We start from the raw sequence: 27094 nt of genomic DNA, 5'->3' as shown, positions 1-27094 counted from the left end.
ACGCAACAAACAATTTGCGCTCCGTGTTAAAAGCGTGGTTCAAACAGACCCGGAATACAAAGCACCGCACCACACACGACGAATGTTTCAGCTCTTTTTCGCATCGCCGGGTTGCACCAAACAGAACGAGATCGCCGAAATCAACGCCGCGCTGTCGTGAACCTTGGCTTGTGGTTGCGAACTCGTGGACCCTGTGACTCCCTTCGTTTTCAAGGCACACACCACGATTACGAATGCTACTTTCCGTCTTCCAGGAACATCACAGGGGCACTTCTCCGGTCACGTCTTCACTATGTGCTCGCAAACTCCGAAGCTCTATGCGAAGCTTCTCGCGTCCCGTCAAACCAAAACAGTAGCGGCGCCATGCGTACTTGCCAGATTTTCTCCGGTCAAACAACACAACGAAAACCAACCGGCGCTTGCTTCCAGCGTACATCGGCGTTGCGCTTGCGCCGTGGCCAGATCGCTTGCAGTAGAAGGTTGAAGCAAAAACGAAACCAACTGCAATGTTACCTGTTCACATCGAGGACACGCTTTTTATATCCATCTTAACTGTTTGGAACGAATAATTAGACCCATGACTTTATTTGTGGTGTCTAAGAAACTGTTATCAGGACCCCTAAACTAAATACAAACATAGGCGACATGAGGGAAGCCGCATTGTCATCGACCAGAAGATGGCGGCGAGCACGGTAAGCGCGGGTTTCGCCAACGTCCTGCGACATGGCGCAATTGCTTTTGGTGCATATCTGTCTCCGAGACATGTCTCTTTCCGCGGCATTTGTCTCGACGGTTCTTTCTAAATGTGTCCCCAAGCATCCCGGTGCTTCGATAGCCGGCAATGCCGCGGTCGTCGCCGGGGGCGATGCGTGTTATCGAGGTCGGCTACACGGTTATGCGTGTATGACCGAACCAAAACACGTTTTTTACAACCTCGCATGATTTCTGAACGAATTATCCGTTACTCATCGTGTAAATTTATGGTAATTTGTGTAAATAGCTTGTTTTTCACCCCAAATATTCGCCAAATACACGGGACTTGCTAACAGTGTAGAGTGTTGGCTAGTTGGTTCTGGAACTTGGGATACATTTTAGCGCTCAAAAGCAAGGAGAAGACGAGAATCAGACAAGTGCGCTGCGCTGTCTGATTCTCGTCTATTTGTCGTTGTTTTTTATCGCTAAAATGTATTCAAAGTACGTCCACAAATCGGGATTGACTGGGATAGCTCGCAGCGTCCGCTGCGTCCGGACGTAAGGTCCCGAGGCAGACTACGTCACGATTCCGACGGATGTGACGTGCTCTCCGCTGGGTTCTCTCCGAGCGTATGCTAGACCGGGCCGTTTACAACGAAAAAAAAGAGCCATCAGGCTCGAAATACAAACGTGCGATTGTCATTTACGGCTATTGTGAATAATATTCAGCCTACATCTGACACGACGGGCATATCCCAAATTTCGTTCAAGTATCTCTTTAACATCTCCTTAATAGCGATGCCCCGGTTCTAACAGCCAGAGCCGTAGCCAGGAATTTCTTTCGGGGGGGAAGGGAAGAGGGGGGAGGGGGAGGTGCTGAGGTGGCTGGGACGCCCATAAATTGGCGTGCAGAGGGGGGAGAGGAGTCAAAGTGCATGTATATCTTATAGGGTCGGCTGGAATTCGGAGGGTGGAGCCTGAAGCACCATAAGTCTCCCCCTTGGATATGCCACTGGTGGCAGCGTCCCCCACAAAACGCTGGCAGGGATCGGACGAGAGTCCCGCGTCAGTGTTGGGAGTCTCGCCAATAAGACGAGTCCAGCGGAATGCTGACGCTGCACTTGTGTCTGTGCCTCGCCTCTGCGAGATGACAGCAAAATTGAGCACTACGGCCTTGCAATCACGAAGATTTGCAATAACGATTTATTTTAAGTGCATTCGAATATTGTGAGGGTTCGAATATTCCCGATGAGTTGTATACGCGTCACGGAGAATAAATTTATTTGACGATGCGGCTCTGAACAAGATAGTGATGCACGTGTGGTGCTTGTCCGTTTCCTTTCGTGGCGGTCCGAAGAAGGCCGTTAAAGGTCTCGGCTGTTTGTTTCAGACGGCGTTTGGTTTTCATTACCGCGCCGTAATTAGGTCGGGAAGATCTACATCCGGTGTAAGCCCTGTTGGACGATCGATGCTTCTGCGCATTCGTTTGCAGACGCGGCGCCGTATGCTTACTGTGATCCATCACGCACCGGAGTCACGTGGGCGCTTCTTTTCGGAGAATAGAAGGGAAATAGTAAAGCGAAATTTGGTCAAATATTACCTGAAATGGGGGATAAGCTGTAGACACGAATGTTATACAGGAACATTTATATTGAGAATTAAAACACAGAACGAACTAACCAAACACGAAAGCTGGCATTAAATTTCATATAGACTAGTGTAGGGGATGGGCAGACAAGCAGAATAGCTCAATAGAAAAGAGATTAAAGATGTCAAAAAATGAAAGCCGTTTACAATTCCCTGTAACACCGGGTGGAGCGCAGCTCTTAAGGAGGAGGATGGAAGCGTCCTGAGGGACAGGTGACTCCTTAAGGTCACGTGACCTCATGGGAGGTCGGGTGACGTCAAGGGGTTCACGCGACCTCAGGCGGCCACGGGACCTCAGGGGGTCATGTGACCTCGGGGGGTCACGTGACCTCGGTCGTCATCGTCTCGTGACCTTGACGATGACGATTTGATGACGATGACGTCATCAGTGATGATGACGATGACGATGCGGATGCCAATGACTTCATCAGTGACGTCACTGATGACGTCATCAGTGATGATGACGATGACGATGCGGATGCCAATGACATCATCAGTGACGATGACGATGACGATGCGGATGACGATGGCGTCATCAGTGACGTCACTGATGACGTCATCAGTGATGATGACGATGACGATGCGGATGACGATGGCGTCATCAGTGACGTCACTGATGACGTCATCAGTGATGATGACGATGACGATGCGGATGACGATGGCGTCACCAGGTTGCATGCAGCCTGGATTGCATGCAACAGGTTGCATACCACTCGTTGCATGCCAGTTGCATGCAACTCCCGAAGGAACCCGAGGTCCTCCCGAAGGAACCCGAAGTCCTCTCGAGGTCCTACCGAAGGGACCCGAGGACTTCCGAAGGATCCCGAGGTCCTCCCGAAGGACCTCGGGTTCCTTCGGGACGACCTCGGGTTCCTTCGGGAGTCCTCGGTTCCCTTCGGAAAAATTTACCCATAATGCACCGCGCGGTTACGCCGACGGCGACGGCGACGGCGACGGCGACGCCGCTCAAGCCGGAAACGGGCGCCTAAGAGCTGCGCTCTAAAAAGACAACTGCGAAGGAAAAAAAAGAGAAATCACCTTTAGCAATGTATAGGTAACAAAAACAATATATGAGAAAGAAACAGGTGTTTGATAACACCGGTTTCTTTCTTAGCCCCCACCCCCAATAAACAAACTCGACCCCGCTCCCTCCCCCATTCTCAGAGGGCAATTTGACATGGGTGGACCGCCCTCCTTGCACAAGAAAGAATGGGAGAATAGTACCCTTAAAAATGTTCTGCCCCCCCCCCCCCCCCCCCCTTCGCAAAACGGAGTTCTGGATCCGCCCCTGGACCGGGTGCGACTCTCAAGGCTTAAAGGGATACTTCAACGAAATTTGAAATATTCCCGTCGTGTTCAAAAATAGGTTGAATATGATCCACAATATCCGTAAAGGTCGGTTCTCACATGCAGCGAAGCGCTGATGTAGCGCTCCTCACGTGCCGTCAGCTACTTATCGTCTGCCATGAGCAACAGTTTTGACGGTGCGATACAAAGCTGGTGAACGCTCCCATCAGCACGCGCTTAGCGCGAGGTAAGCGCTATGCTTGTAGCGCTCCGCTGCATGTGGGAACAGGCCTTAAAAGACAATCGCACGTTTGTATTTTGATCCTGGTGGCTGTATATTTTGTTATAAACGGCCCACTCTGGCAAGCGCTCGGAGAAGGCCCAGCTTAGAGCACGTGACATCCAACACAGTCGTGACGTAGGTCGTCTCAAGACGAGCAAAGCTACGGCGAGGCTGACGTCGAGAGGATGGCCTAGTCGTTCCAGCCACCGACGCGGCTGCTTTTGTACGAATTTCGAGTGACGGGTTAATCTTCTATAATCTTCTAGGGGGACAATAGCGACTTCTGCGACACACAAAAGGCCTTCTCGGGAAGAGGGGAGTTCCTCCTTCCCCCCCTCTCTCGTCATGGCCGGAGACGAGACAACCTCCGTCACTAAGTGTCAAGGTTCCTAGAGGAGCATTACAAACGAGGCGTTAGCGACATCCACCAAGTGCTCTTTCCTAATTGTTTAATTCGTTTTAAAATTTCTTTTCGAGACTTTTTTAACAAGATATTGGTATGTTCCATGTGATACTGCTCTTTTGAACACATATAGACCAAAAAATGAGCGCCGCAATTTCGTTGTAGTATCCCTTTAAAAGGGTAGTGAAACGAAATTTTAGCGCCGATCTTGTTGCATAAATATGGGCTAGGGACAGGCACCACCTCGGAAATATAAATATTGCGCTGTAAAACACAGGAGAACTAATTTTAAACATAATTAAAGGATTTAAATTCTCATCTGGTGGATGGGGGAAGTTCTCGTGACATCACTTGTGGCATAATAGCAGCGCCGTTCTGCGGCAATATGGCGTGCCGGCAGAATTCGCCTAGGCCTGCACGCGTTTGCAAAGCCTTGGCGGAGAAAGCCAAAGCGTAGTTGGCCACAGTGAGCTCGTTCTCGTTGCGGCTCTTTGCACGACACGACCCGAGCATGCTTCTGGCACGGCCGGTATTAGTTGCGGCGAGTCGCGAGCTGCGAGCCGACGTTACAAAGGATATGTTTGAACTACGAGGGTGTCAGCAAGAGCCACGCAAATACCTGTTCACACTCGGAGCGGACACGCGCGTTTGATCGAAGTGCTGGATTCGCTCTGTTAGACCGCGTTTCGGTAAGCGCTTCTGGACCGATCTTTTACGATTGCAACTCGATACTGACATGACACTCGGCAAAGAAAGGCTAGACCGACATCGCGTAGCTCCCACGAACTGCTATAGCTCGACAGTGACGTAGCGTCGAGTCAGAATAAAAATGGCATACTAATAACAGAGTGTACATACCGAGTTGCGCAGGTAATCCGTATGGAGTTTATTTCAGCTCTTTATCACACAAAACAAGGAGATAGAATCAATGAGAGTCCCTTTTCGACGACAGCGTTCGTCACCGCTGTCTCGGAAAACAAGGAGATCGAGATGACAAGGGGAAAATATTGACCTCTGAAATTTAGTTGAGGAATCAAACTACTCATCCGGTAAGGGTCCACAAGGGTCGCGCGGGCATATTCCATTCAGCAGGCCAGAAGGTCATGGACAGACGGTCTTGGCCAAGGACCGCCGGAGCAAAGGTGCGCCGAGTCGATGTTGCTGCTAGGCCTACTATATTCTGCCGAGCTCGCTCGGTCGGCAGAATCGTGGCCGTTGTAGCTCTTCTCGTGTGTTTGTGGATCCTGCGTTCTTGATTGTCGTGGTCTGTTTCAAGTACTCCTTCCTTTTTTTTTTGCTGGTTGAAGTCGGGACGCACGAGAAGAGCACGTAGAAAAATAAATGTCCGTTGGTGGCCGATACCAAGTAAATGAGCGACGCTGTCGGTCTTGTTGATTTGATCGTAAAATGTGCGTAAGACAGCTTCGGAGCTGCCGTAGGATTCTGTCGTAACCTGCGCAAAGGTTACGACAATTTCGTTTCGAGAGTACGGGTTTTCTCTCAAATTTGTCGTACGCACTTTTTTCGTCGTGAGTTCGCTTTGAGAATCCGGCCTCAGAGCTGGTTTTGTCACTGCTGCCGTGGTTGCCGACTCTCCGTGGTGCAGTGTGCGTGCAGCCCTTGCACATGTCAAACGGCCACGTTGTCACAGGTCGTAAATCGTCGACGCGCCACCAAGTGGCAGCGCTCGTAACCACAACATTCATGCCGTAGCCTTTCCCGTCTGGCACAAGTGACGTCACGAATGCGCCCAATATCCCAAGACGCATCGCGCTCTCCGATGGCCGATTTTTGAGCGCGCGCCCAATCGGGCCCATTAGGGTGAAAAATATAGCCATCCGTTCAAAATACAAACGCGCGATTATGATTTATGAATATCATTGATCATATTGAACCTATTTCTGACCATAATAGGTGTATTTCAAGTTTCGCTGCAGTATCCCTTTAAGACGGACGGGTTGCATCGACCACAGCTGCGTCGGCTCCAACTCGTTGTTTGGCTCAGAGAAAACGGTGCCAAAACCGGTTTTGTTGGAGCCGACAAAGCTGTGGCCATAGCCCAACGTACGTTGCCAGCCGTTGCATTGCAATCGGTCAGACTCGACACAAGTTTCTGTGAATCGCCCTTGACTCTGGCTCGCCACGCAGTGCTTTGTTTGTACACGTTTGGGCTTCTGAAACAATCTGTGTAGAATGTTCGACGTATTCGAACCTCGCACAAGCAACAATGGTTCTCGAATTTACCAGAACGCGAAATTTTGAGAAATACCAAAAAAGGCGGGTCCGCTTATAGGCACCGAACCTGGGCCCTTTGCGCGGTAGCTAATCACGACAACCTTTCGACCACGGACGCGGTTGCTCGGATACGCGCTTGGGAATGACACACCGGAAGAGAGAGAACAGCGCTTGTTCAGGGGGAGAGAGAGACAATGTGGACTTGTTTTGCTACGACCGATGGCCAAGTGAGGGGACGAGGTTCGTCTACTATAATGATACAAATATGGCCTTGATAAATGAAACGTTGGCACGCTATCACATTTCGACATAGTCTGCAACCGAGCACCTCAAAAACGCAGCCCGTTTTAATATGTTTAAGGGATGTGATCTCCTAAAAATGTGAGATAGAACACCAGAAAAAAAAGCTGGGAAATGTTAACGTTGCAGCTTTTATAATATGAGTCTGTCGTAAAATTATGTCTAAACAACTCTCTTCAAAAATCCTGCGAGCAATCTATTTCAGTAAGCTTTGACGCGCAAATTTCAAGATTAACATCCGCCGGATATTCCATCTCGTTATTAACATCGATTGCACAAAGCATCCTGAAAAAAAAAAAAAAAAATAAGGGAACATCTGTCACACCAAGAGCCAGAGATAGAACCACGAGACCAGTCGTTCTTCCCTACTTCCACAGGTTCTCCCATGGCAACAAGAAAATCGCTAACAAGTTCAACATCAACGTCTTCTTCTCTGCTCCTAATAAGCTTGCCAACTTGTGCAAACAAGTCAACTCACCATATTCCCACCGAACAGTAAGCTGTACCAAAAAACATCAGAACAGCTTCGTTGAGTGCGCCGAAGAAGTGGTGCACTCATTTCCCCTTTCGTGGGGGAAAATATACATAGGGCAGACCGGACGATGCCTTAATGATAGGCTCCAAGAACACAAAAATAGCAGCACCAGAGCTAACTCTGGCCATCTGGGCATATACTGCCGTGATTGTGGGTGCGAGGTTCACCTGCCATCTTGTACAATTTTAGGTAGGAACAGTAACCAATTAACTAGAGATATCTTAGAAGCTGAAAACATCGCCAGGAATTATAAAAAATGTATCAGCACACGATCTTTAAACCTGACAGAAAAAGAGAAAAGAATTTTAGGCGTCTAGGAGATCGCTGCGCGTATTCTGGAAACTCGGTAGTGCAAGAGGTAGAACAAGACAAAGTATGCATACAAACGAGTTGTCAGTCAGCGCTGTTTGTTTGAATTTTGCGTTATTTTTTCTGTATAAGGATTGAGTGTTGTTTTCAATAGTGCGCTGCAGTGTGTGTAAAACTGGGAAATGTGTTACATATACCTCAGTAGAAAATATGTATTTAACGCACGACCCCAGAGTGTGGACCAGCCACCCTACCGTTGCACCAAACGGAAGATTTGCGAAAAGGAAGAAAGCAGTGTACTCCACGGGGCCTTCATCTTTTGGCTGAGGGGCCGGATCGGGGACCTGTCGATGTCTCGAGGGCCGGAAAATAAATAAGCGAATATAAATGAGGTAAACCTAAATACATAATCCTAGATAAGCATATAAATACGAAATAAAAGTTAAACAAAAGCATCGGTGCTGGGTGAAGGCATATATTTTATTTCGAAAATTAATACTTAGCCGAAAGAGACATTTCACAGTAATTGGAACGCAGAAAACCCATTAGGCATAAATCAGAGCGCATAGGAGCTTTGCCATGTTTGCACAGGGGAGAAAGGAATTTTAACGTACGCGGTTATCGAGATATGAAAAAAAGGGGACTAACACTGGTGATGGTGATGCCCATGCCCAATGAATAATATACTGAGAGGGCACGCTTTACAATGGCAGTTTTATATCGTTTTTCGATTGATATTTTTGTTTACGCGGTTGTAGCGCGTTGCTGAGCCGTTGTTTTACTCCCGCTTATATCTGAACCTGAAGCAGCGGGCTTGCTGGAATCCGGCCGCGGGCTGGGCTTCATTGGAAGGGCTACAGCCAACCACGGGCCGGTCGGAAGAACTCAGCGGGCCGGATTTGGCCCGCGGGGCGCGGTTTAGAGTCCCATGGTCTTCTCCAACGCCAACGCCTGACGCCGACGTTTGGCGTTCGCATTAGCTTGTCGTCTTCACACTAATCATTCCAACCAGAGCTTGGTTCACTGACGTCCCCCGCGCTCTCGTCCGAATCTTTCTGCATATCTCCATACAATCAAGGAAAATAAACATGAAGCACAAGTGAGGAAAGTCTCAAAGAATGCCGCGGAAGCACACTTTGTCTCTACCGACAATCCGAAGGATCAACAAAATGTTTTAATGTAGCAACCCAGGGTACATTGTCCCTTACGGTCACTGCCGCATTGACGACCCTGGTTAGAACTATTTCCCACCTAAGCGCCGCTGCCAAGCTGCGAATTCCTAATATCCCTTAAAGGCTGCTGACTGGGCGAGTTTGGGGCTCATGTTATTTACCGGTAGAGCGCACCACAAGAGAAACACACACGGACACACGGCACACTGAAAAATAACCGTCACTCAGCACTGACTCACAGCTCTTGGTTTGCAATGATTATGTTATTCTTCATGAACAATGAAGAGCTCTTCTTCTGTGCACCAAGAACGAGATGCCAATCCAATATATAGTCTTTTAAATCACGAAATTTTTTCCGTATTACGCACTTACACTTAATCACGGCTTAAGCCATCCGTGTGTTCAATGTGTTCAGACGACTTTTCGTAACTGTTCTGAAAAAATAAAGTTAACTTGTTTTTATTTTAACGTTAAGCCAATCTTGTACTACACCTGTGTTTTGTGAGAGCCCAAGGAGCGGTGTCTAGATAAACATATTAAGCACAATGGGGCTGGATTGGCTACATGAAATTACATTTACAGTAAAAACGTCGGTGCCCTAAATCAAATAAATACCTAGGGTCGCTAAACTGTAATAGAAGACCTGTAACCCCCCCCCCTCCCCCTCCTCCACGGTTCATTAGCTCAGAAATGACTGTTGGATGACGCCACTGCTGTTTGCAGTTGAGAAGTGGATCCACAGCCATAACTGTAAACCCCAAAGCCCTCTCATGAAGGAGATCTTTCACGGCGAAAACAAGGCGAGGGAAGTAGTATCTGGAGAGTCGGGATCACGGTGTTCAACATTGCGTCACGACAAAAAGGACAGGCTTACCTTTTCTAAGTATCCACGCGTACAACAATGGAACACAGGTGGAACATAATCTTTTTAGGAGGTGGGGGCAGTTTCTATGTCAGTTGGTACAGTGACATTCCGAGTCATCTTTTGCATTTCTGTAAAATATATACTATACGAAAGTTATGCCCCGGAAAGAAGCACTTAGCTATACATGCAAGGTGTTTCATAAAACGGGGGGCAGGTCGTTCCTGTTAAAAGTACGCATCGCACAGGAAAAGTGTTGATGTAATATTGGCTCCTGCCAAAGAGCATTTAGAAGAAAATACGCGTTTGATATAATTAGGTTAATAACAACATTTCGCAATTGTGTTTATAACTTTTAAATTTAAAAGTACAATTTCAATTAGTATGGTGGTGGGAATGTTTGAAAACTATTATATCCAAGGTTCCAGAAAATGTCTTTCTGGAGCAGACGTTGTGCGGCAAAGCAACCAAAACGAGGACACGCTCGCTAATTTTGAGGGAAGGTTTGTTGTCATTATTTTTTTTAAGGATACAATGTGTTACTCGGTGTTTTGCCATCAGAAGTTAGTTGAAGTGACTGTAAAGGGTTGAAAGAGATTAAAAAAATAAGAAGCGGATGTTCTTTTTTTCTTTTTTAAATATTCACGTGCAACTTTGACACATTTCAATAAATGAGCTGCGTTTCTCCATTCATAACGGAGCGACAATAATGGCTAATGATAGTTTTCTTATATATTTGTAAGATGCATTTAAGGACGATTTTTTTAATATTCTGAGTCGGTTAATATGATGAAGTGCGTTGGTAAATAATTTGTGAATATGGCTGTAAGACCTGTTTATTTGATAAGTTTTGTGAGGTGTTTTGCATAGAAATCTTTTATGTAATTTTTGATAATCTTTGTACCGTCCATGAAATAAGTAGAAAAATCTAACTACGTGGATGCTTCGTTGTGAAATTGACAGCTGTGGAAAGCACCATAGCGGAACCCTGGGAATATCCAAAGCTGGCCAAATTACTCATATTTTGTAATTGAATTACATTACTAATTACTTTGCTGAAAATAGCTGAAATGTAATTAAATTACATTACAAATCACCACAGCCAGAAAGTAATTAATTACCATTACAAATTACTTTTGAAAGTAATGACATTACTTTCGCATTACTTTTGTATACTTTTAGATATAAAGGAGCTATTGATAACTTCCTCTTACAGATAACTTTATTTACATTATTTACACAGTTCATGGCACACAGCTAGAACTCTCTGTTGCATGTTTACCGATGGACAGAGGAACGCACGCGACTGATCCGTTTCCCACCCCAACCCGTACAACTATTTTTGGAGATGACTGAGGACCCTACGCGGATTATCTCTGGGGGAAAGAACAATTGTCATTGTTCGCAAATTCGCGTCGAGGCTGTTCCACCTAGAGCACTATATAGCTCCTTCGGAGCAGAGTAGCGCAATCTAGAACGCCGCCTCTCGGCGACTAGCGGCGAACGCCCGGAGGTTCCAACTGCGGTCAGAAATGCATGGAGAACGTGAGAAAATCGTTGTTTCTTCAGTATTGTGGGAATATACGGAATGGCAATCGTTTGTGACATAATAATGGAACATTTTAGAATAATTTGCGCTAAGTTTTGTGACCCGCAAGAACCTGACTTTTTAAAAAGATTGCTTGAGCGGCATCATGCAGCAGACGACACGGCGACGTCACACCACTCACGTGACCCGCTCCGGCCAACCCGAAAAGCCCATCTCCGCTGCGAGCAAAAATCGTCTGCTTCAAACGCCATTGCCTTGGAAATTGCCTTCTCAAAATTTGCACACGCATCCGATAATATTAAAACTTTGCCAAAGTGTTTAGTGCTTTACTAACTTCACGACAAACTAGTTTTGAAAGGTGTGAACTCGCCGTTCATTTTTTAATCAGCCGTGTTGTATCGATCTCCATGTATTCTCCCACAGGGCGGGCCGCCTCTTGGAACCCTGAGTACCACGTGACTCGCGCCGAGCCGCTCTGTCGGCCATCTTGTCGGCAAAACACGAGGTTCAAAGGATTGCGCTACTCTGCTCCGTAGGAGCTATATAGTGCTCTAGTTCCACCAGGGGCCTTAGTTCTAGAGCACTATATAGCTCCTACGGAGCAGAGTAGCGCAATCCTTTGAACCCCGTGTTTTGCCGACAACATGGCCGACAGAGCGGCTCGGCGCGAGTCACGTGGTACTCAGGGTTCCAGGAGGCGGCCCGCCCTATGGGAGAATACATGGAGATCGACATAACACGGCTGATTAAAAAACTAACGGCGAGTTCACATTTTTCAAAACTAGCCTGTCGTGAAGTCAGTAAAGTGCTAAACACTTTATCAAAGTTTTAATAATATCGGATGCGTGTGCAAATTTTGAGAAGGCAATTTCCAAGGCAATGGCGTTTGAAGCAGACGATTTTTGCTCGCAGCGGAGATGGGCTTTTCGGGTTGGCCGGAGCGGGTCACGTGAATGGTGTGACGTCGCCGCGTCGTCTGCTGCATGATGCCGCTCAGGCAATTTTTTAAAAAAAGTTACGTTCTTGTATGGCACAAACCTTATCGCATATTATTCTAAAATGTTTCATTATTATGTCAAAAATGATTTCCATTCCGCACATCCCCACAAAACTGAAGAAACAACGATTTTCTCACCTTCTCCATGCATTTCTGACCGCAGTTGGAACCTTCGGGCGTTCGCCGCTAGTCGCCGAGAGACGGCGTTCTAGATTGCGCTACTCTGCTCCGAAGGAGCTATATAGTGCTCTACTTAGTTCGACCTACTTCCCCTCCTTCGTTTCCCGAGAATGTCGAGCAGAAAAGCTCGAATGGCAGGCACTTACCAGCCCTATTTCTCACAGTAAAAGATAACACACAGAGGGTGCGCAGCATGCATCAGAAAAAGTAAGTGGAAACTTTCAAGAGGGGCCAGAAAACGTCGAATGCAAAACCGCAAAACATAGGTAGAGAATCGCGCTGAGCGGGTTTTCACAGTTCAAGAGAGTGGCAGAAAATGTCTAGCTGATAGCGGGCGCGAGAGTCGCACCAGCCGCATTAGCATCAGCAACATAGCGGCAGCCGAAGGGCGTTTTTTGGAAAGGTGTAGAGGAAAAATAAAAAGTAAAATAAAAATAAAAGCGCTCTTGTGTATTGTGGACACAAAAATATGCCTGGTGCGAAAAAGTAATTAGGTAATTTAATTACAATTACCGTCGTTGGAGTAATTCATTACATTACTAAATTACCCGCTACAAAAAGTAATGAATTACATTACTAATTACTGGAACAAGTAATTAAATTACTGTAATTTCATTACAGTAATTACATTACTGCCAGCTCTGGGAATATCCGCGGGTGGGGTTTAAATGTTTATATTTCACAAAGGAAGCTAGCTGCGGCGTTCGCCTATAGCAGAATGCTTCTTTCAAGAACCTGGGTTTAAGATACATTTTTTACTTAACTAGAAAAAAAATTACCCGGACCATCTTTGCACGATCTGACGTAAAAGTACTTTATTGTTTGTGGGTAAATCTTGCCCTTTCCTTTTTTGCTTGTGTGGTATTTAGTTGATTGGCAGAAGGAGACACACCAAAATGTAAATTTTAATTTTTGTTAGGTTTTATATGTACGTATTTGCGAGCCCGTGTTTGCTTTGTATTTAGTGCATATAAACGTTAAACGTAACTTTGCTTCACATTTTGTATGAAAATTAAAGGTAAAAAACAGATACATGACTGCAATTACGACGGTGGGGAATACGTTTCTTTGGGTAGGGCATTGGTTAGGCTTGCTTGTTTTTTAGGACTTCCAATGGGTAGCGCGTACTTTCAAAGTGTCAGCGTGGAGGACAGACTCCGGTACCTTCAGAAATGTACTCATTTTGGATGGACACGCCTTCCTGGTCGCTTGGATAAGAAGAATGAGCATTTTTTGCTAAAAAAAGCAACAAACCTGTGGCAGTTATAATGGCGCATCTTCACGACTAGTTATCGAGCCGCCTGGCCCATATACCTGAGAGCGAAACTACAAGCCCGTAAACGCTTTCAACCACATTGTGAACGGCTTCGGCTGGGCACCGCGATGGGCATCCCTCTCTCCGGGAAACGAAGATCCGAGCCGACCATCCGCCCAGGGGTGGAAGAGTTGGGTGGTTTTTTTTCTGGTAGAAGATCTTCCGAAAGTTTTTTCTTAAAGCTTCCTTTCTGTCACGTGGACGTTTCTAATGCTTAGACTTGCTTGCTTCGGAATTCAAAGTTTCTTTCCAGCTCTGTTTCACCTTGCATCTCTACGTACCTTAACGCTACGGTTGGCACTTATTGTTGTACAGAAATAATTGGTCAAGGCGCTACCAAGCAGAATTATCTGCACCATCTAACGCCCGCACATCGAAGTAGGCGAGCTCCTTTTATTCAACGCCGCCGTCAAGCGATCCCCCAATCTCGGCAGTGTCCATGGCGCCCTCGTCTCGAGAAAATCGAAAGGACTTCAGTTGGGACATTTTGTTCGTTTCTATGCGCATCGGTCACTCAAAAGTACGACACTGGGGCACTTCTAGCGCGTAGCTCTGAAGCAATTGCTCGCTCGTGAACCAAATGTCTTTGAGTACCTAATCGAAAACAGGGTATACATTGGAGAACTGGAAATTTTCTCTCCCCTTCCCTTAGCAAAAAGAGACCGTACTTAAACGAAGTTGAAATATATTGAATACGAGTATTCGTTTTGTATTTATTCTGTATTATTTTGGCCGCACTCGAAATACGCGCGTAAGGTATTCGAAATACATTATAAATATGAATAAAAAAATATTTTCGATATACCAAAAACATTATCCCTTCACACTCAAGATGCCATTTGTGCATTAAAAACCGGTTACACAACCTTTTTTTTTATTTTTGATTTTGTCAGCAAATGGTGTCCTGTGGTATTTGAGGGCACTACTAAATACATCTCACAAAGCTACATTAGAAACGAACACAAACACAAACACCATGACGCACTGAACAGCTCATTCACAGTCCTGTTGATTGCTCTAGAGCTTTATATACCCTACATATTGAAGGTAATCATAAGTTCGGTGACCACCTCTGCACTTATTAAGGTTCCAAGTATTCGATCTTCTCCTCGGGAGTCTGTCAAACGGGAAACAGTGTTTTGAAGTTCGTGGACGATATCTCTTACTAAAAAGCATTGGTACAACTAATAACAATTCGGCGCAGTCCCTAAAACAATATCCACACAAACGGCTCATAAAATACATGTTATTGCTTCTCTGCGTAGCACCACTCAGGACGAAGCGAATCAAGGCAGTTTCTTCACTTTAAGATGCTGTAAACGACTTTATTTTCGTGAGGACCTAATTCTCTCAAAGTTCGCGAATCGCCTACAATTCCGAAAAATGGGTCCTGTGAACAATTCCGGCAAAATGCAAAAACATTAAAATCTAGACATGAGGAAGATACATAGAAAGGGGGGACGGAAATCTATATTGCGATCCCAGCGCGTCGCGAAAATTAGAATTTGCGATTTATTCCAAAACTCCACTTTGACCTAAATCGCTAAATATTGAGCCCGCGAAAAATAAGTCTATTACAGTAGTTATTTTCCCTTTCCTTTTTAGTAGTAAACTATTTAATATGGTAGTTAATGTCACTATATTAGAGTCATTATTCACATCACGTACAATGGTGAGTATACACGTTCAGTGAATTAACATTGTGCTAACAAAACCACGCCAAACGTACCTGTTCACAGCACCTGCTGAAGCTTTCCAGCATCAGCAAATGTTGTGGTTGTAGTTCCCGAACCCCGTTTGTGATTGGTGTGCAAGGAACTGATCAGGTGTGCTCTTGATAGAAAAAAGGAAACAATAACATAAACTGGGCTGATTTATCAGTGCGTTGCTGCGCAATTCAGTTGACAAACTAATCAAATGTTATATTTAGGCGCTTCAGTGTACACCATATCTGCTTGAAGTGAACTTCTTGAAGGGGAGCTTTTCAATATTTTAGTAGTGTAAGTCAAATTACCAAAGTATTGCGGTCAAAAGGTACTTAGAGTATAACACAACAGTATTTACGATTTTCAGGTATTTTAAGAGTATTCTGCACGTATTTTTGATTGCTCCATTTTTTTAGGGTTGGAGTATATTTTGCATGAATTAAATAAATATTTCAAGAAATATATGTGAAAGGAATTTTGTTCCTATTAATTTAGTATTTACATATTTCAAAACGCATGAAGGGAACTTCAAATGTAGTTTAAGTAAAAATATTTTAAAATGATTTTTAGAAGTATATGTTTGTACTAAGTAAAAAAAAAAAGAAGTTTATATTTTCGGTCTATTTTTCGTGTACTTACAATTATGAACTGTATTTCAAATGCACTAAAATTAGCATGTGGTATATTTCAAACGTATTAGTTTTCGCTAAGGGTTGCCATGGCGCCCAGGAGTTGCGCGTATGGCAAACCAAAATAAATAAATAAACAAAACTGATAACCCACGTCGGAGTTTTTGATGGATGATTGCTTGGTAAACTCAAAGAAACACGGGATGCCATTCCGAACGAGAGTGGAGACGCACCTTCGTTCTAAAAATAAGTTATGAACGCGAAAGAAATGCTTTGTGAACTCAGTTTGCATCACCGTAGCGCAATGAAGCAAGCAAGGATCTCGCGTTCTTGCTCGGAGGTATGTTCGCGCTTGCTCGTACCACATCCACGCAATTTGATTTATGCAGTCACGCTCCGTTGTAGCCTTACATGTTTCACCTAGAGTATCCGGATATAGTTCATTTCACCTCCTTCACACCCTATGTTATCGGAATCTTACTTCTATGATCGCAGCGAAGAGCGACTTGCGGTGGTAATGCTTCGCCCCCCCCCCCCCCCCCCCCCCCCCCCCCCCATAGGTGAGAAGTCTATGTTTACGCATTGTAACATAAATATTTGTAGTGGTCAAGAAGCCGAGCAAGGGGTGTATATAAATGTTTCTGTTTCGACGCCTCTGAGTTTGTTCAGTCCCCGTCGGTGATCCAATATAAACAAAAACCCAAAGACGAAGAGCCGTATGGAGTCTGTACGTAAAAATAAATTCCCCGATTAAGATATATGAAAACTGAAGAAAGTTACTTTTGAGTGGCTGTTGTGTTCTCTGAATCTTTTTTGAAAATGTTGACACGACACGAACGTAATTAATGTTGGCTTGTTTAACATCATAATTACATACTTCTGTAGTTTGCCGATGAGCGATTTATGTATGTCCTTAACATGACAGTCTTTTTTGCGCTTCAAATCTTCATTCGAAAGATGACGTCTGATGCTTGCAAAAGGACTGCGTGAATGGCAAATATTTTTAATTTTTTATTCCCATTCTTTTATTTTCAGGAGGCACATGACCCTGGTGTGTCAGGGCAATCTCAAGATTTTTCCCTTTGACAATCCAAAATGCCCTTTCGCCGTTGAAAGCAGTAAGTACCCTTGAATGAACTTATACTTCTCTGGTGAAAGTGAAAAAAAGTATAGAATAAAGTTTAAATATATATATATATATATATATATATATATATAATTTTTGGGAGCATTTAATACACGCTAATTTCTGGGAAAGAAAATAAAACGGTGCCTTTTTGTTCCCAGCTACTAGCTGCAACCTATTTCGAAAAGTAAATAAAAACGAAGTAGGATACAAATTTAATTTAAAGTATACTGTGAGAATATTTGCCTAAATAGTGACGCGGTGTCCATAAAGTGATTTCGCATCTCCATTCCGACATACTTTGGATTAAGGGCAACTCCAGAGGAGCCCAGGCGAACAGACGGCGTATGCATTCTGAGTTAGTGGATTCAAAACACAGCCGAAGGTCTCGCAATCTGACAGAGGCTGGTTGCAAATACACACTTTATTTACAATTTCAGTTACAGAATATAAATCCGAGGCGGCCTTTATAAATCCCAAGCTGTCCGCCAGCATCGCACTTTTTGCTGTAAAAAAGTGGTACTGAAACCTGATGTTTTGTGAAATTTTTTCCTGCGCTCCGTTTCTCTACATATAGGATCTAATGTCACAAAGGCTGCTATGAGTTGTTTAACGAACAAATCGTCACAGTGCAGGCAAGCTGGTGGAAGTTTAACATCTTTGTAAAGCTGAGACTGGGAAAGGAAAAGAAAAACAAAAAGAAAGACAGAAAAAAACAGGCAACGTCTCAAACTCCGCTGCCGAATTTATTTTGTACACGCCTCATATACCACATCTTCAACGCCGTCAGCACAATCACCAGAAGGAACAAAACCTCACAAAAGGAGGACACAATAAAACAAAAAGATACAAAATAAACACACACACAGTTTTAATAAAAACGGGGGTAAACCTTCTTTTATCTCCCCTGACCTCGGCTACGAGACATTTACACAAAGGGTCACAGTTCAACGGAACGGCCACCTTCTCCTCAGCGTACGCTAGAACCGAATACAAAGGAACGACCTTGCCCTCTGTGAACGCACCAAAATGAATATCACTTTGGTTTCTTTAACAAACCACGCAGCCTAATGATGCTCGCATAGAATTGCTAACGCTTCAGAACTGCCTACTCAAATCCGCGTCCTTTATAACCACCTATTACCTGCCTTTAAAAAATGCACATAATATAATTAAAATTGTAGAAATTCCTCGAAGTTGAAAACGATGTTTCTCACATTCTGCTTCTGTTCGACCTCGACCTGTGACCTGCCTCCTCGACCTGTGACCTGCATAACATACACCTCGCATTACCATACACCTGAATACCATACACCTGCGTTACCATACACCTCGACCTGTGACCTGCATACTTAAATTCTCAGTCCGAAGGGATCTCATCAACCAAAAATTTCTCACACGCAACCGGCCTTTCGCGATGTTATTTTTCGGCATTATTTCTTTCCTGATTCAAAAGGCATGAGTTTGCATAACTTGAAGTTGGACGTGAATAGTCCCCGCGCCAAACTTATTCGCAGGTGCTTTTTTTTATGAGAAATATTATGAACATATTGGATAGGAGCTCGTCGGCTCCTCACACTTGGCTCATCCTGCTTAGTTCTTTGTTGAAAGAAATGTTGTCGTTTTAGAAAAGTTTCGTCATATTCCGCGCCTTCCAATCATCCCCATTGCCTTTTAACACTTGACTAAGATTTTCGGTACAATAACTTTTCAGCGCATGACCAATCAGTGATTTGGCAAGTCCCACTTTAAGAATCTTAGTGATAACTTTCTTTAGGAAGCACCGGTTTAGCCATTTTCTTACCATAATCCCAACATAAACAATTTTTCTCCTGAATGCGCATGTCCCAAATCTGCAACACGTTATCCTCTGGTTTTTCTACTGTGAACTGCAGCTCCCGTGCCGTTGACCTTATCAGCCTCTCAAGATTGTCTGACTTTCCATATTTAAGCTTGCCGATAAAAATATCATCAACATATCTTCTGATGAAGGCAACGTCCGGCGTCAACTCAATCCTCTTGTCAAACAACTAACTATCCATACTGCAGAGGGAAGTTTCGATTTCGCAGCTAACAAAGATGCGTGAGTCGAGCCTATGCAGACATATTTTTTATGTATTTTCGATTATCGTGTTCTATAACTGTTCTTATTAAACAGAGATCCATCACGGAAAGGTAGCCATCCACTAGCACGCCCGATTCTGCTCGATACTTTTCCAAATTTAACTCTAACACCTCCTTCACTGCGCTCATGTCATTTCTTTTTCTAGAGAATAGTATAAAACATGTATATCCATGGAGAACACCGAGCCTTTTCTCTCATGGTTGCTTTCCATGATTGGAATAAGATATTTTATAGTTTTCAACGATAGGTATTTATCAAGATACACCCGACCTAACCAATGCTGTTGAAATCTCGACATAATACACACATACAGGTATTGCTAAAGACGAGGACAAGTTGAAGACAGACACACGGACAAGCGGACAAGCGTCTTTAGTGCTACCTTCATTTGTGTAATTTGTGCAACTAGCAAGTCATATGATCTTATTACTTAGACACAACATTTCGCTACGTTCCGTTTTCGTTTACAACCACCCTAAGGGGCATCTCCACTTTATGGTCCTTTAGAAACAGACTACAAAACTTGCAGGTGGTACACATTGCCCCAAACAAAGTCTACTAAATCTGTCGCCGAGTAAATAAGACAACCAACCATTGAAAGGCATCCAACATTGCTCACAGGACGACATATTCCCAGTGTGAAGCAGGGGTGGTCTACCACATTACTATATCGTCAGGAAAGTGTTTCATGGGCTCATCGGGCCCATGCATGAATGGTTGAACCAGAGAGCATGCAGCGGCGGTGAAGAGCAGATGAGCAGGACTCCTGTCAATTCAGCCAACTGCATGACTCGGGAGTGTAGTTCAGCCTCTACCAGCTTGAGTCACTAAATGCTTGAGGCACTAGCTATCGAAGAAAATAAAGACGACTGTCAGCAGTCTTTGACTCAGGGTTCACAACATAAAAAGTCAATTTCGAGAATGTGCGGCGACAGAGTGACTCATAGTGAAAGCCTTTAAGCAAGGATTTTTTATACACTGTATTACTTACAATGTGTGGATGCCCACTGACTCGTAGTGGAAGTGCATGGTGATGTGCGGAGGCCAGTGACGCGTGTGCGAACGTTGTTGTGTTTTTTTTTACAGTTTCTTATTTCAGTTATTATGTCTTGCTTCTTTTTCCGCGATGTGTTTCATGGCGTACTCAACGTGCGTGAAAATTGTATTCAATTTATCAAAACTCGTATACATGTAGTTGTCAAGTGAATGAGAAGGAATACTTGGCCGATGGATAGGGAAGATGAAAAATTAAAGAGTAATTAATAGTCAGATTTGTCTGTGTCTTGCCCTGTTATTTTGTGTAATCGTTTAGTCTTCAAGCTGTCTTCCCACCATCGGGGACTAAATTTTGAATGGTACACGCGAGCTTTATTCATGACATGACTGAAGAGGTGTATGAAATAGGAGGTTCTGAAATGCCATTCCTAAAGAGACATAAATTACATACTTTGAATGCACTAGCTACGACTTAACATACATAATGTCTAAAAGCTGTAGCACTATCTAAAAGGAGTCCAAAATCTCTCTCGAGTGGCACGTACATCACTTGTGATATACGAATATAATAGTTGGTCAAAAAACCGTGGGGTCTTTACAAATGCATCTTATTTATTTTTTCAGGTCAAGCGGCAGGTTTAACTGGTTACAGCACTGTGTAATACGTTTTACTTCATTTCGTAAGATGTCAGAGTCTTTTAGACTATGAAGGCTTTTGAACAAGTTTATGTCATGCGTAAAAAATTGCATTTAGAAAGTTATGAAACGCGGCTCTATATTATTTGTAAAAAATAAAAAAATAAATAAAAAAGAGCGCCAAGAATCGATCCTTGGGGAGACAATATATAGATATATTTTTTTAATTGGGGGTTAACTACTTTTGACAACGGGAACAGAAAATCAAATTGACAAATAACTCTCAAACCATTCGCAAAAGTTACCGACCATCTCCGAATGAATCTGATGTAGGCCATAACAATTCTGGACCAACTTTGTGAAATCCTATTGCCATATGAAAAAAAAAAATATTGAATATACTTTTCTTCTAGCCATTACAAATGGAGCAGAATTTTCTAAGAACGTTCACCAATTGGTCTCAATTGACGGAAATGAAACACCTTTCGATTTCCTACACAAATTCAGAAAACCGTCGAAAAAACACAAAGGAGAATAACTAGTTGTAAATTTAAAACTATACAGGCATTTCCACTCTTTAAAATCGTGAGAATCACAATTTTTTGTTTCAAAACAAAAACAAAAGTTTCTGAACGGAGTCAATATTTAAAAATTCATTTCAAAATAGTTTTACATCATTAATGTTGACGCTGGTTAAGGGCAATTGAAGTACAGCGAAAAAAAAAAAGCATATGAGCTAAGCGTGCACGGGCTTCCTGAAATCCCGGACGTAAAACCACGAGAAGCCGCGCAATCGAAGGGAGAATAGGGTTTGTCTTTTATGTATATCATCGGGTGCGTGGCCGAGAGGTAACGCACCTTACTTGCACGCAGAGTCCCCAGGTCCGATTCCTGAATCCGCGCAACTGTTTGAGCTGTAATATTAGTTTCTGCAGTGGTCCGAAAAGCTTCTTATTTAATAATATTATAATAATAAATCTTTATTTTTTCGTGCCCAGAAACAACTTTACTGTCTATAATGCGGTGAACAGAAAGCAAACTAAAACACAGTACTGTATCAAAAATTAAAGAAAACACGTTAAAATAAGTATATAAAAAGATATAACAGTAACAGAAAAGGCTACACAAAACCCGCCTTATAATAGGTAATTGGAAGACATCCACTTTCGCACATGTAAACTGGTAAGAACAAAGAAAAACGTCAAGATGAGCCTTATTAAAGGATAATTGAATCCTCGATAAAAGAGACACAGAAGACATCCAAGATGGGCAAAAAGTTTGCACACTCCTGCTGACCCTTGACGGAGCATGAAAATCTAAAAACGCAAAAAATCATTTGAATTCACTTCCCCGTGCGTAGCTTCGCGAAAAAAATATAAACTATCTGTATTGCCTCCGCACGACAAGCTTGTGCAACGGAAATCAAACAAGTAACGTTTCATAATCGTAAAATATATTTTCTTACAATTAATGGTCGTACACAATTCTAGTAATTCGGTTTAGCATATTTTTTATTGCAACTGCCTGTTGTAAAGTTAATAAATTCCAAATGAATGAGTCAAATTCTTATCTTGACCTCACTAATGTGCTGAACAATTGTAGTAGTCAATGGGGTTTAGAAAACTGGCGACACAATCATGAAACCATTCCCGGTAATCTTAGTGCTGCATTAATGGTTAAAGATACGTGATTATTAAAGAACTGTGAACTATCTATGGATACACCCAGATGCATCATAAGAGAAACTCGAGGAACCCAGATTATATGAAAAATACAGTACGTCGCGCTTTCTGGATAGCACAATGGATTTAGTTTTATTGAGGTTAAGTGACAAGCGATTTTGGCCGACCATTAAGAAACACGTCCTATGTCTGCCTGGAGAAGGGAGCAATCCGACAATGACTTCATACTTATGAAGAAGTTTAAGATCATCAGAAAACAAAATACTTTCTGAATCGGTAATACTGGAAGAAGATAATTTATAAACAAAATGAACTAAAGTTGTCCCAGGATGGATCGCTGGGGTACAGTAGAACTCGAGATAAACTCATCGGAATAGCTATTAGAAATGTAAATAGAGTTCCGACTACCGATTAGATAACTGGAAAACGACCAGCAAAGTTACAGGCTGAAACCATGCAAGGCAAGCTTCTGTAGCAGTAAATTATAACATTCATAATTGACGCTTTTGACGTGTCAAAATAGACCGCATCTACTTGTCCCCTACTTGACACCACTGGGGCAGAGTAACTTGAAAACGAGCATAAATTTGACTCAACAGAACTCCCATTTCAAAAAACCGTGTGCTGATATCATTCGGCTGAGAAAGAAGTAAACACGCTTAAAAATTAATGAAAAAATATTTTGCAAAACTACATAGGAATAACACAGGACGTACTTATTAAACAATGTAGAATCACGGTTCTTAGCAATAGAAACAACTACAAAGAGTTTCCAGGGCCTGGGATAACGTTCTTGAGCAAGAGACAAGTTACACATGTGCATCGAAACAGGTGCAAGCAAAGGACAGCAGCCTTTTATAAAAAAAACAAAACAAAGCAACATAGGTGTTTCATCAAAACCGCGCGACAATTTGGGTTTCAGTTCTTTCATGACCTCTACTATTTCATCTTCACCAACAGTAAACGAATACAGAAAAGTGGTACAGTCTAGATTAGTAAAACCAAAAGAAGTAGTCCTAAGAGGAGAAAAACATGAACTGAAAAAGTCGGCAAAGGTGTTCGCTATTTTGACCGTGAAACAATGGTACCCATCATTATCTCGAACACAAATACGTTCCTTATTTCCACGCAAGTGTTGCTTAACAAAGCGCCAAAAGTATTTCGGATTTTTTCTCAGACTTTCCTGAATGCTACCAAGTGCTAACAGTTATCTTTATACAGTTTCTTAACGAGACAACGATTAATACTAAACTTTTGATGCCATAAACACTTCTCTGTCTTTTTGTATAAGCGATGATAGTGCGGTTTCCTTCGTAATACGATTTTTAAATCCCTTGAAAACCAACTAGAATAACGGGAGTTGCGTGTCAACCGTTTAGAAACGAAAGCACCACGGCTTCTTTAACTATCGTCGTAAAGTTTACCGCAGGTGAGTCCACTATGTCATCAGTTAAGTCAATTTACCAGCCTTAGTTCTCTAGAAATTTATACAAGCCGAGATAATATCCTTGAGAATAAGAATACCTCACAATACTACTTTTCACACGTGGCCTATATAATGAGCAGAACTTTGTTTTGAATGGTGGATCATAAACATCAGCGGGTACGAATGGATTTGCAGCTGATACAGCCGGCTCAAGCGATGCATTAGATAAGAAAATATCTCTAATGTTTCCACAATAATTTTGAATGGCGTTGTATTGATGAACATCAGAAACAATTTATAAACGAAGGTAACCAGGCGGCTTTTCTAGAAGTCACGCCAGTTTCGCAAGGAATGCCAGTGCCACTGTCAATTCCAGGCAAGTTCAAATCGCCTAGAATCTGAAAAAAAACAAAAACAACAACAACAACAGGAAGGTCGTACTTCTCTTGTAGTGTTTCACAATGTTCGATGAATTGTAGAGCGCTAAAAAGAAAAGGAAAACAGTAATTTTCGATTTAATAGTTCAAAATATCGCTTGCCTGTAGTTCAACCCAAACACACTCAGCAGAGGATTCGAGATCTTTCCTTCGGTGGCAGGAAACTAAAGAATTTACAGCAATCAGGACATTACCCTCGAGTTACAAAACCCGTGTTAGCATAGTCTCTGTCTTGACGAAACACCGTAAAATTAGGAGGAAAATAGCTATTAACAAGAATACCGGGATAAGCCAAGCCTCAATTAAACATATATTAAATGGGCTTAACAAAAAAGAATGTTCGAAGGTGAAACATTCTAGTTTGTCGAATGTTCGCCAAGCCCGTACGTCTACAAAAGGTGCTCCGTGTGGCTCTACGTAGTCAGTTTTTTGTGAGCGCTTGATCCTCCCACTGCGCCGACATCGACACTCGCCTACGACTCCTGGTGTTACAATTATTATTTTTTTTTGGGGGGGGGGGGGGCACACGTTTTGTTTCCGCTAAATGTTTAGTTTTCCAGTTATTCACCGCCTCATCATTTGTCATTCATGACAATATATTGGCTCCCTACGTTACTGATGTAAGTGGCCAAGTCGCGATCACCGACAAAATGAGAACGGGACAGCGTCTGGTATTGAACGCCTGGACTCTAGTCCGCACTTGTTGCCGTTCCTCGTGCTCTGGCATCGCATGAACACTCGATGCTCACGAAAAGTCGAAGCATCATCGAAGTTTTGCAAGGTCGTCCTTGGACAACTGAAACTCCTCCCTTTACGCTCTTATTCTGGTAGTGACTGTAGGCCACAGCAGCCGTTTATCACGTGATCATTTTGCTACACTACATATTTAGGCGGACGGGTCTTTGTGGGGCAAGTTGAATACAAGTGAAGGCGATCACGACGGTAGCGAACTGTCAAGAGCCATGAAGGTTGGCGCAGCGACGTGAACGGCCTCGTTCGTTTGCAGTGTCATACGAGGAGAGCCAGCTGAAGATCGACTGGACAGACCCGTCCATCAGCACGGCCACCTCGCTGCGCGCACACAATGCCTACCTGGCCAAGAACGAGACCGGCTACTGCGACACCAGGCACACCTGGAGAGGTAGGTCATGGCCGTAAGAACGACATCACACCTGCATCAAAATATAAGCTATCTGAATTTAGAATGATAGGCTTTTTTTTAAAGAAAGATTATTATGGCTGTTAACAGTCCTCCTTGGTGGACAGAGCATTTCTGTATACAAGGACAGATAATCTTTAATCCTTGGCATCACAGCTTGTAGAAAACGACTTTCGGAAGGTCTTCCAGTTAAATATATTTTATTTACTCCTCAATACTGGTTTTCTCTAGATAGCAAAAGCATTTATATACTGCTCCGCGTACTGGCCGGTCGCGTATTTTTCTTTAGTTACGATTCAAATTGTGCACGGATTTCATATGAAGTGATGACCACCTTCATTCTGAAGTTTTGATGCTGACACAACAAGGTTAGATTGAACGTTAGACAAACACAAAGAGAAGTTTGTTTTTGTTATTTTTAACTTATTAAAAACACCATTAAAACAATATTTATTAAAAATCACCAATTGATGATGGCTTTTGATTTTGAAAAATGGTTTGAGATATATTGTTTTTTTAATGAAGTCTCAAGCACCCCGAATTAACATCACCTATCAGTAAGGACATTTCAGACGAAACGTGTTGAGATAAAAAAATAATGAAATGGAGACTCGGGATTCCAGAACGCTGTGTGCAAAATAATAAATATTATTTACAAAAATAGAATCCAGAACCATGGGAGGCACAGCGAGCTATGTACAAGTCCACATAAAGTCAGTCAGAGAGGTTTCTTGGGCATGGCAGCAGCTTTCAGCCTGGATGTTGATTCTTCAGGGCGATGACACCGAGCAGGCGGCAGATCCCCAGCAAGCCTAGTTTCAGCCCCCACAGGGCTTTCGACACCTGTCCGGGGTTAAACTTGGTTGTTTGGTTCACCGGTGTCGCGATGCGTTCGTTCTCGGGCACTGCCTTCGGTCCTCTGCCACGATCGCATCTCTGCGCGCGCTCCCACCGCCTCGTCTCCTTCGTTCAAGTCCCGTTCATATCCTCACACTTGTATTGTTTCATTGGTGTTTTTGACTTTCATCGAGTGACAATTGCTAACTAGTAAGTAAAAAAGCGAAAGCGCTGCGAAGAAGTCTTACTTATTTGGTAAACGCAAGATAAATATATTGAGCAATGTTCACTCAGTTAAAACTTGGCTACAATTAAAGTAATTCACAGGTGAGGCTTTACATTACCAGGACACTATCATGACAGTTTATTTTTACAGAACACAAACAATCATCGTATGTCCTTCGTACTTCTACTTTGTGTAGCGTCTTTTTGCGCTGTTTTGTTATATATAATACAGAATACGTCTATATCTAATTGTTAAAAACCCTTAGGTACTTGTACTACTAAAACCTATACTCATCTGGTATACTGGTTTTTAAGCGATCGCAGAACTATTTCTACATTAAAA

The 27094-nt window shown here is 43.2% G+C and overlaps 1 protein-coding gene across 1 annotated transcript in view; it reads left to right on the top strand.

Moving 5' to 3' along the window:
- LOC120844255 (glutamate-gated chloride channel) overlaps positions 1 to 27094 on the top strand; it is a gene marked incomplete at its 5' end in the record, with an annotated part of 134397 nt that overhangs the window by 66832 nt on the left and 40471 nt on the right. Inside the window, 2 exons of the mRNA XM_042291251.1 lie at positions 17138 to 17220; positions 25537 to 25671. Of these exons, the coding sequence (XP_042147185.1) occupies positions 17138 to 17220; positions 25537 to 25671 (218 nt within the window). The remainder of the gene's footprint in view (positions 1 to 17137; positions 17221 to 25536; positions 25672 to 27094) is intronic.

This window comes from Ixodes scapularis, unplaced genomic scaffold, assembly GCF_016920785.2.
Source record: "Ixodes scapularis isolate PalLabHiFi unplaced genomic scaffold, ASM1692078v2 PGA_scaffold0__279_contigs__length_252992795, whole genome shotgun sequence".
Lineage (NCBI taxonomy): Eukaryota > Metazoa > Arthropoda > Arachnida > Ixodida > Ixodidae > Ixodes > Ixodes scapularis.
Note: the sequence above shows the minus strand (reverse complement) of the source record. Positions and strands in the feature narration are given on the sequence as shown.